At 67.5% G+C, this 9,832-nt stretch overlaps 1 protein-coding gene across 1 annotated transcript in view; it reads left to right on the forward strand.

The window, feature by feature from the left end:
• The window catches only part of AGAP3 (ArfGAP with GTPase domain, ankyrin repeat and PH domain 3), a 111,041-nt gene extending 102,116 nt beyond the window's left edge, over positions 1-8,925 (forward strand). The window contains exons 14-18 of the mRNA XM_053260366.1: positions 1,985-2,139; positions 2,410-2,500; positions 4,227-4,449; positions 7,621-7,876; positions 8,139-8,925. Of these exons, the coding sequence (XP_053116341.1) occupies positions 1,985-2,139; positions 2,410-2,500; positions 4,227-4,449; positions 7,621-7,876; positions 8,139-8,369 (956 nt within the window). The 3' untranslated portion in view covers positions 8,370-8,925. The remainder of the gene's footprint in view (positions 1-1,984; positions 2,140-2,409; positions 2,501-4,226; positions 4,450-7,620; positions 7,877-8,138) is intronic.
• Positions 8,926-9,832: the final 907 nt, after the last annotated feature.

Raw genomic sequence — 9,832 nt, forward strand, 5'->3', positions numbered from 1 at the left:
AGGGACTCCCTGCCACTAGAAGGAGAGCTGGTCTTGTGGTTGCAAGCATGACTTGTCCCCTTAGCTAAGCAGGGCCTGCCCTGGTTGCATGACGCAGCGGCCTCTTGTACCCATGGTCTGGAGAGGGATGGTCAGTGAGGTCAGTGGGATCATGGCCAGAGGTCCGGAGAGGAATCACTGCCAGGTGCAGCTCCAGCTGACCCCCCCCCCGGGCTGTCCGTCTCATCCTCTCACACCTGGGAGGCAGGCAAGTCCCAGGGTCCCAGGTGGGGGTCCGGGAGCCATTTCCTTCCAACAGCCTTCCTGCTCTAGACTTCTGGCTGGCTCTTTCTGGGGGGGGGGAGAGAGATCCTGCGGGGGGGGGGGCCTCAAGGCTGGGCTGGGGAAAGGGAGTGCCCAACGGGGGGGGGGGGCTGCTGATGGCTGGAAAGGCAGAGCCAGGGACTGGGCCACCTCCCACCCTGCCTGCCTGCCTGCGTCTAATAGAGAGCAAGGAAGCCACATTATGGAGCTGAGGATGTTATTTGCATAACGCTAATTAGGTAATTACAAATCATTTTGCTATGAGCTGGAGCGTGTGCTGTGACATAGCGTGGGATTAGTCATTCCGGCATCAGGACAGGCCGGCTTCTTGGCTGGGGGGGAGGGTGGGAGGGGATGCCTCTGGGGGTCCTCTGCTCAAGAGAGCCCCCCAGAAGCTGGCTGCAAGGGCAAGCACCCCCCCCCCCCATGGCGATGCCCTGCCCCCCCCGAGTGACCCAAGAGCAAACCCTCTTCCTGGGCAAGGAGGGGGGCCACCCAGTGCCTCCTGCGGGGGGGGGGGTTGCAGGAAAGGGGCCAGGGGGGTCAGCCACTGGCAAATGTCCCAAAGCCGGGCGGGGGGGGGGGCTCCTGGGTGAAGCTTGGCGTGTGGAAGGCCCCGATTCCGCGCCGACACCTTGGCAAAGGCTCCCGGGGGGCTGAAGGCCGGGGGGGGGGGGGCAGAGAGTCTCTGAGCAGGAGGGCAAGAAGGAACAGGACCCCGGCCTGTCGCTGGCGTCTTGGCTCACAGGAAGGGCGAATGGGCTGCAAATGCGGAGCCCCCAGGAGAGCGTTTCTCCCCCAGCCTGGTCGGATCCCAAGTGGCACCCCTGGGTGCAAGAAGCCAAGTGGGGGGAGGGGGAGGGAGATGGCCCCTGTAGGAGAAGCCCCCCCCCCGCCGGGCCTGGGGTTAGGACTGTCTAGCTGGTGCTGAGCCAGAGACGCCCCCGAGCTGCTGCCTGGAGTGGGGTTCACCGTGGGGCACGGCGGGCTTGCCGGTGGGGAGGGCCCAAGTGCCGACAGCCCCTGAGCAGGGGAGCCTGCCTCTTGCTGCCTCTTGCCACGTGGAGTGCGCCCTTGGGATGCCTGGGCAGGAGTCGTCATGCGCCTCCCGTGGCCCTCCGGTGAGGGACGCTTCATGCCCTGCCGCCTTCCACCTGCTCAGGCTGGTGGGACCTCCTGCCACAAGCCGCCCGGTGCTGCTCAGTCGCCACTTGCCAGGCACCTGGCAGGGCCGCTCTGGAGGGGCACGCCTCCCCCCCGCCCTCCCTGGGGAAAAGGGTCCCGGGGCAGCAGGGCTGGGCACGCCCTTTCTCTGCCCAGGATCCATCAGCGCTGCTGCCGGCCAGAGGAGACCAGGCTGTGGAGCACGAGCCGCCGCAGCCTGTCCGGACCGGGCCCGTGGCTGGCACTGTGGCCCCTGGCCGCTTCTCCGCGGAATGGGGCGCCCCTTGTGCTGCCCCGCGCCAGTGGGGGGCCTGGCCTCTCAGCCTCCCTTCCCCGCTCCACCCACCCGTCCAGGGGCGGGTTGCAGGCAGCTGTCCGCAGAGGGCTCCAGCCCCCAGGAGGCCCCCCCTCCTCCCTCCCTCCCTCCTGCCCACGGGGGGGGGGCGGTGTGGGCTGCAGCCCGGGAGTGGTGGGCAAGGCAGGCCCTCAGCCCCCCCCCCGACCCTCCCCCCTGCAGAGCAAGAGGAGTCCTTTGAGTTCATCATCGTCTCGCTCACGGGCCAGACGTGGCTCTTTGAGGCCTCCACCGCAGAGGAGCGGGAGCTGTGGGTGCAAGCCATCGAGAGCCAGATCCTGGCCAGCCTGCAGGGCTGCGAGAGCAGCAAGAACAAGGTAGGGCAGCCCCACGCGGGGGGGGCCCGCGGGGGGCGGAGGCAGGGCGCTCTGGTCCCCGGGAGGGGCCGGGCTTCCGCTTCACCGGGCGGGGGGGGGCCGCCTGAGAGCTGGGGCCTCGGGGAGGATGCCCCTGCGGGCCTGCAGGAGGCGCTCCGGCCTGGCGCGCTGCTGCTTCCTCCCCTGGAGCAGGGCAGCCGGCGGATGGAGCGGGGCCCTCCCCGGAGCACCGGCTGCCCCTGCTCAGCCCGTCGGCCGTGTCTCTTTCAGGCTCGGCTGGGCAGCCACAGCGACCCCCTGGCCGTGCAGTCCATCCGCACCGTGCGCGGGAACAGCTTCTGCGTCGACTGCGATGCCCCCAGTGAGTGGCCGTCTGGCAGCGGCGCGGGCGGGGGGGCGGGGGGGCGGGCCTGTCCCCCCCAGTTTGGGCTGCTCTGGGGAGCTCCCCGCCGGCTGGCGAGCGGGGTCCCTGCAGTGCCTCAGAGGGCCGCCGCTGCGGGGAGACCTCGGACTCCCCCGGGCCAAGAGAGCACCTCTGCGGGACTCCAGCCTGCTGCTCGCCAGGGCCCTCCCTCAGCACGGGGCCTGGCACAGCTGGCAGAGCCAACGCGAGGCCTCCGGCGGCTGCCGGCCAGCGCGGGGCAGCCCCGTCGCCAGGAGGCAGGGTTTGCGCCCTGGAGGCAGCGTCCTCCGCAGGCAGGGAGGCCAAGGGAGGGGAGGCCTGCCCTGGGCCGCGTTTCCACCCAGGGCCCCGAGAGACAGGCCAGTGGCACCGAGCGAGGAGGCGAGAGGGGCGGCGGTTGCCGGGCAGCGCACCAAGAACCCTCCACCCGCATGTCTGGGAGGACCCTCGAAAGGAGCCCCTTAGACCACTTATCCCAACCCCGTTCCCAACTCAAAGCTGGACGCAGCCTTCTCCTAAACAATCAGTTGCTTGTACCAGCTGTTCACCCAAAATGTGAGCACACAAAAACCATGTTATGGCGGGGGGGGGGGTGTGCCTGTGCCCTCCCCCCATTTTTCTTTTATTCTGAAAACTCTCATTCAGACAATACCAGCGCATCAACTGTCAAAAAAGCCTCACCAATACCACCCAAATAATTTCCAAGTATAATTCTGCAAATCAACATTTAATGGAGTTGCCAGCATGACAAAGCCTGGCCTTCCTTTAGGGGACAGAAATGCTGTCAAAGAGGCTGCAGCCAGAAATCCCCTCCCCAAGAGCATCCCCCCCCCCCGCCTTGTTCCGGGCTCAGCCTTTTGTTTCTGGAGCTTATGTTGGGAAGATCGGAAGCTGCCGCCTCCCAGGGCCGGCCCTCGGTCCCTCTCGCTCAGGATGGTCCACAGAGACTGGCAGCAGCTTCTCTGAGGTTGCAGCAGGAGTCTCTCCTCTCAGCCCTCGCTTGGAGATGCTGCCGCCTGGGAGGGAACCTTCTGCAGGCAGGCAGGCAGGCGGGCAAGCACTCATCTTTCCAGAGTAGCCACATCCCCTCAGCGGGGATATGCTGGCACATTCGGCGTGAGACCCAGAGCACGTGGCAAAGTGTTTCAACGGGTTTCTTTTTCCATTTGCCCAACTGGTGAAAAGGGAAACCTTACTGGTGTGCCCACAATATATACAACCACAAGGGAAATGCCCGCAGGGCTGTCTGGCACCTGTCTTGGGAGGCAAGGTGCCGAAACAGGCTTTTAAAAACAATCACTCCTAATCCAAATATCCGCGAGATTCCTGGCTTCTCCTGAATGAATTCGGCAGGTGCCCCGAAACCCCCAGGAATGCCTTGCCGTTGGCGCCAGGGCTCCCCAGAGCTCCTTGGCAGAGGCTTCGGGCTCGCGCAGGCAGTGACCCCCCGAGAGTCCGGGGCTCGGTCTCCCTGGCCGCCCTCTCCAAGGGTCTTCCGCCCCTGCTCCTGACTCGGCTTTCCACTTGCTGCAGTTCTGGAGCAGACTTCAGGCGTCGACCAACTCGGGGAGTTGCGGGGGGGGGGGCGGGGGCTGTTGTCTTTGGTCAGGCGAGGCCATATCTGGCAGGTGGCTGGGGGGCTCTTCTGTGCCAGGAGCTAGTCCCTGCCCCTTTGCCCCCGCAGACCCCGACTGGGCCAGTCTCAACCTGGGAGCCCTCATCTGCATCGAGTGCTCCGGCACCCACCGCCACCTGGGCACCCACCTGTCGCGCGTCCGCTCCCTGGACCTGGACGACTGGCCCCTCGAGCTGGTCATGGTGATGACTGCCATCGGCAACACGCTGGCCAACTCTGTGTGGGAAGGAGCCATCGAGAACTACCCCAAGCCCGGCCCCGACAGCTGCAGGTAGGTGGGGCACCTTGGCAAGGGCCTCTGGGGCAGCGGGGCTGGCAAGCACACGCCCCTCCCTGCCCCCCCCCCCCGTGGCCATGGCCCACCAAACACCCGCTGCTGGGTGCCATCAGCCCTTTCCCCGCAGACCTCTGCGCATGCGCCACGGAGAGCAGTGGCTGCGCAGGACCGTTGGTGTGCCTGGAGTGGGCCGCCTCAGCCCACCATTGGCATCTCTCTCGGGCTCCGTGGCAGCCTCAGGAAAAGGCCTGGAGCTCTGGGGAAGCTTCTCCCTCCCTCCCTCCCTCCCTCGCCAGGCCAGTGGAGGAGAAGGAAAAGGCAGCCAGGATGGTCCCAGGGCGTTCTTGTCTGGCCTCCTCTCCACACCACCCGCTGAAATGGTCTTGCCCACTTGGCCAGTCCCCTGCCCACAGGCCCGGCCGAGCTCTGGGCCCCACACCTGGGTGTGGCTGGTTGCTTCTGGGGGGCCCAGCCCCTCCCACCCGGAGGTCCCCACGTCCGCCCGGGAGCCGGGCCCAGCCTGGTGGCCCCAAGAGGCTGGCGGCTGCGGCAGGAGCATCGGGGGCTTCAGCTCTCCCGGTGGGCGCCCGTCCACCCAGGCTCCTGCCACAAGGGAGAGGCCGGAGCAGCTGCTCCTCTCCTTCCGCCGCTCCCTCTCCCTCCGTGGGCCCTCCTTGGAAGAGCACGGCTGGGCAGGGGACAAGGGCAGGCCCCCTCAGCCCTCCCTGCAGCCCCGGCCAGCTGTCTCCGGGGCCGGTGTGAATGCTCCCTGGGCTCCCAAGAGAGGGCTGCCCCCGCTCTCTGAAAGGGCCCTCCCAGCACTGAGGAAAGGGCAGCGTTCCCCGTCCCAGAGCCTCAGGTGCTGCTGCTGCCTGCCGGCCTGCCTGGTCCAGGAGGAGGAGGAGGAGGGTCTCCACACAACCCCCCGGGAGGGCTCCATGTCGCGTCTGGAAGCCTGGCCCCCATCAGCTGCCCCAGCCCTCGTCCGAAGGCACAGCCCACGTGCCAGTGCAGAGAACCGAGGGGCCCCAAGAGGCCTTGAAAGCCAGGCGGAAAGTGGGGCAGCCCCTCTCGGGCTGCAGGAGTTCAGGGTTGAGCAGAGATTTGAAGTTCTATCTAGAGTCTGGCACCTCCCTCATGGGGGGGGGTCCACGTTGCTGGGCTTTCCCTGTGAGCTGGGGAAGCCCTGGAATCTGGCTGCACACACGGGATCCAAGACACCCCCATGCCAAGCAACTGGGGGTGCAGGGCAGGCGCCCCCCTACCCCCCCCCGAGACCCCCCTCCCACACCCCGGAGTGTCCAAGCTCCTCCCACCCAGATAGAAAGCTACATACACTTTGGGGCACATGATGCCCAAAGGGCTGCCCTGATTGGCTGGGATAGCCTGCAAGGGAGACCACTCAGGTGGGTTCCAGTCGCCGCCCAGGAAATGCCGCTGGCTGGGCCCAGGAGGGTCCGGGGTGGGGTGGGGGTCGCCTGGGGTCGCCTGGCCCTTCTCGCTCACTGACCCCTGAGGCTCTCCAGTGGTTGTGGTATCAGCACAGGGCCTGGAAAGTTGGACACGCGGAGGATTAGCCCAGGCTGAAAACAGACGCTTGGCCCCGCTTGTCACTAGACCCGTCCGAAAGAAAGGGGGGGCCTCTTGGCCTCTCTGCCTCCCAGCCAGCTGCTCCCAGGTGGTTTTCGGCACCCACCAGAGAGCTGCAAGGTGCTCCCCGTGAGGCTCAGGACACGCTGCTGCTCGGGAGTCATCTGTGTGTAGCCCTCAAGCAGGACCTGAAGTGCCCCTCTGAGGGGAAGCCAGCCCCAGAAGTGGGGGGGGGGGAATCCTCTGGGACATCCCTCCAGGAGGTGCCAGAAGCATTGCCGTGTCTGGTGATGGGTCACCTTTTGATCCTCTCCGCTGCTCCGGGTGGTGTGCCTGGGCCTCCCCCCCCCACCGCTCTTTCCTCACAACGACCCTGTAAGGCAGGTTAGGCTGAGAGGGAGAGCTGCCCTGCGGCAGTGGAGAAAGTGGGGAGAGAGGATTTCTTCTGGGTCTCGCTCGGCTAGAACCGGGGGCCATCCCACCAAGCTGACCAGCGGGCAGTAGTTCAGGACAACCAAGGAAGCCCCTCATCATCCAGGGCCTGAGTCAACTTTGGAACTCTCTGCCACGGGATGTGGTGCTGGCCACCAGCTTAGCTGGCTGGAAAGGGGGACTACCCACATTCGTGGAGGACAGGGCCACCGATGGCTACTGGTCTGGCAGGCTCTAGGCAAATTCCAGGCTCAGAGGCAGGATGCCTCTGGGCCTGGAGAGCCGGTATGCTGGTAGCGAGTTTGAGTTGTCCCCTTTGCCGAGCAGGCTCTGCCCTGGTTTGCAGTTGGATGGGTGACCACGGCCTGGTGTACGTTATTCCTCTCGGGGGATGCAGCCCCTCCTGGGCTTGCAGAAGCTCCCCGGTTCCGTCCCTGGCGGCAGCATCTCCAGGCAGGGCTGGGAATGCCCCTTGGCCTGACGCCTTGGAGAGCGGCTGCCAGCCCGTGTCCACCACACTCCCTGTCTTGCCCGGCACACCTGGGCCCCGGGAGGGCCACCTCCAGGGCCTCGCTCAGCGCTGGCTGCTGCTCGTCTGCCGCTGGGCGACCGGAGCTCCCGTCTCCACAAGGGCGCGCGAGGAGGAGAGGCCCGGCCACCCTGCCTGCCTGCCTGCCTGCCTGCCTGCGGAGAAGGAGGGGTTAAGTGAGGTGGCTGGGCTGGCTGCCGCGGCCCCAGGGGGGGCTGCCTTGTTTCTCCCTCTCCTGTCACTCACTCATCCCGACACCCAGACAAGAGCCCTTTCTGCTGCCTTATCAGCGGATAAGAGCAGGTCAGGGGGCAGGAGGCGCTGAGCATGCTCCGTGGCGGCGGGCGGATTGTCCTCGGGAAGATGCAGATGGATAGAATGGGCGGCAGATAGCCGGGTGCCACGCAGCGCCGGGCGGTCGGGGCCCCTCGGCACCAGCGCCTTTGTGCCGGCAGCCAGGCGGCAGCGGGCCGATAATGCCACTGCCGCCGCCGCCGCCCCCTCCCCCTTGTCTGTGGGGAGGGCCTCTCGCTTTGGGGGTGCCTGCTGGCCAGCCTCGTCAAGGGAGGGGCTGCCGAGGCTTCTGGGTGACCCCCGCCGGCCTTCTTTTGCAGGGAGGAGAAGGAGCGCTGGATCCGGGCCAAGTACGAGCAAAAGCTCTTCCTGGCCCCCTTGCCCCACTCGGACGTGCCGCTGGGCCAGCAGCTGCTGCGGGCCGTGGTGGAAGATGACCTGCGGGCCGTGGTGACGCTGCTGGCCCACGGCAGCAAGGAGGAGGTGAACGAGACCTACGGGGACGGGGACGGGCGGACGGCTGTGCACCTCTCCAGCGCCATGGCCAACGTGGTCTTCACGCAGCTCCTCATCTGGGTAAAGGAGGGCCCGCCCCGCTGCTGCTGCCCCCCCCCCCACCCCTTCCTTCGGGGCTCCCTGGTGCAGCGCCCCTGGCGTGTCCGTGGGGGGGGGGAGGCTGGAAGCGAGAAGCGGAAGGCCCTCCCTCCTGCACCACCACGCCCCGGCTCTCCTGCCCACGGGGGGCGTGGGGGACCCCTGCCCCCTTGGCAGCCCCGGAGCCTCCTTCCCAGCAGCGCTCCGGGGCGTGACGCCTTCGCTTCCCTCTCCCTCCCTGCAGTACGGCGTGGATGTGAAGAGCCGTGACGCCCGAGGCCTGACCCCGCTGGCCTACGCACGCCGTGCCGGCAGCCAAGAGTGTGTGGACATCTTGCTGCAGCACGGATGCCCCGGCGACTTGCCCGGAGGCCCCCTCACCCCCAGCCTGCCCCGCCGGAACATCAACAACAACAACAGCAGCAGCGCCTCTGGCCCTCTGCCCGCTGACCCTCCCGGCGCCACCGTCCACTGAGTGCCCCCTGCCAAGCCTCTCGGAGAGCCCGGCCTGGGCCCCCAACCCTGGACACAGAGCAGCCGGGGGCCCGGTCCTCTGGGGCAGAGACTGGCCCTGGGGACGGCAGAAGTAGCCGAGTCGGGGGGGGGGGTGTCTCTTGTGCTACCCAGGCATCCAGCCCCCTCCTCCCCGCCCTCCAGGAGAAAGGGAACAGGAGGCCCATGGAGCGCCCTGAGCAAAAGGGACCCCCTTCCCCTCCCCACTCCCTCCCTGGCTGCTCTGGTTTGCCAGCCACCTGGCTCTCCCTTCTGGGCCCTCCCTGTGTTCCTTGCAGTCCCCGGCCAGGCAGTGGGACCCACCGATCTGCCGCCCCCCACTGCCCATGCTGGATGCTGCTTTCCCAGGCCCGTCCCACCACTGCCTGCCCCAATCACTCGTGTATAAAATGTATATTGGAAATATTTATATGACAGTCTGTACATATGGTTTCTCGACCTTGTGAGTGTGCGAGAGAGCGCGGGAGCAAGAGAGCTGCTGCCCAATAAAGCCAAACTGCCCACCCTCCGCGCCACAACCACCTGACTGCTTGTGCTCTTTCCGTGGGGTGGGCCTGGGGGCGCAAGGGTTGCTTCCAGCTCTGGGGAAGCCGGGCAGTGGCAGGGACGGGGTGGGTGGGAGGCCCCGCTGGGAGCAGAAGAGGCCTCCGGGTACCTGCCCCGACCCTTGCAGTGGGGAAGTGGGTGCACGGGGTGGGCGCGGGCCAGCCTCTCCGCCCTGCTGGCCTCTGTCTGACTGCGCGGGCTTCCCCGGGGGAGCCAAGGCCCGGAGCCCCCGGGGGCTGCCTTCCATGCAAGGGTGCTGCTGTCATGGAGGGGGGGGCAGCTCCACCCCTCCCTCCAGGAGGCCGCCAGGCACACACGGCGGGCCCCTCTGCCCACCCGCCGCTTCCCTGGAGCCAGGCCGGCCTCCCAGTGGCAGCCCCTCCCAAGGCTCCGGGGGGAAGGCTCTTCTGGCGCAGCGGTCCTGCTGGAGCCCTTCTCCCTCCGGGCCTCCCAAGGCCCCTTCTCCGCCCGCCCCCCGCCCAGGCGGCTCGGTGTGTTTGTTGCAGGGCAAGGGCAGAGCCCCGGCCAGGCGCCTCGAGACTAGAGCTCAGGCCTGCCGCTTCCGGAGGGGGCGTTGCGGGCCAGTTGCTGGGGGGCGCTCGCTCGCTCTGCGGAGAAGAGGCCCCGTCTCCACCGAGGGGGAGGCGCCCGCCGCCGACTGGGGGCAGGAAGGGCCTCCCGTGGGAGCCGGAGGAGGAGGAGGAGGAGGAGCCTCCAGGCGGCCAAGGACGGGCTCCCTCTTCCCGCTGGGCCGCCCAAAGCCGTCTTGGCAGGACTGCCCGGGAGGAAGGCTGCGGGAGGAGAGCTTGCAGCTGCGCGGGCACAAGGCGCGCCGGGCACCCGGGAAGAGAGCCGGAGAAGGCGCAGACACCCGTCTCT

Source organism: Hemicordylus capensis, chromosome 6 (assembly GCF_027244095.1).
Source record: "Hemicordylus capensis ecotype Gifberg chromosome 6, rHemCap1.1.pri, whole genome shotgun sequence".
NCBI lineage: Eukaryota > Metazoa > Chordata > Lepidosauria > Squamata > Cordylidae > Hemicordylus > Hemicordylus capensis.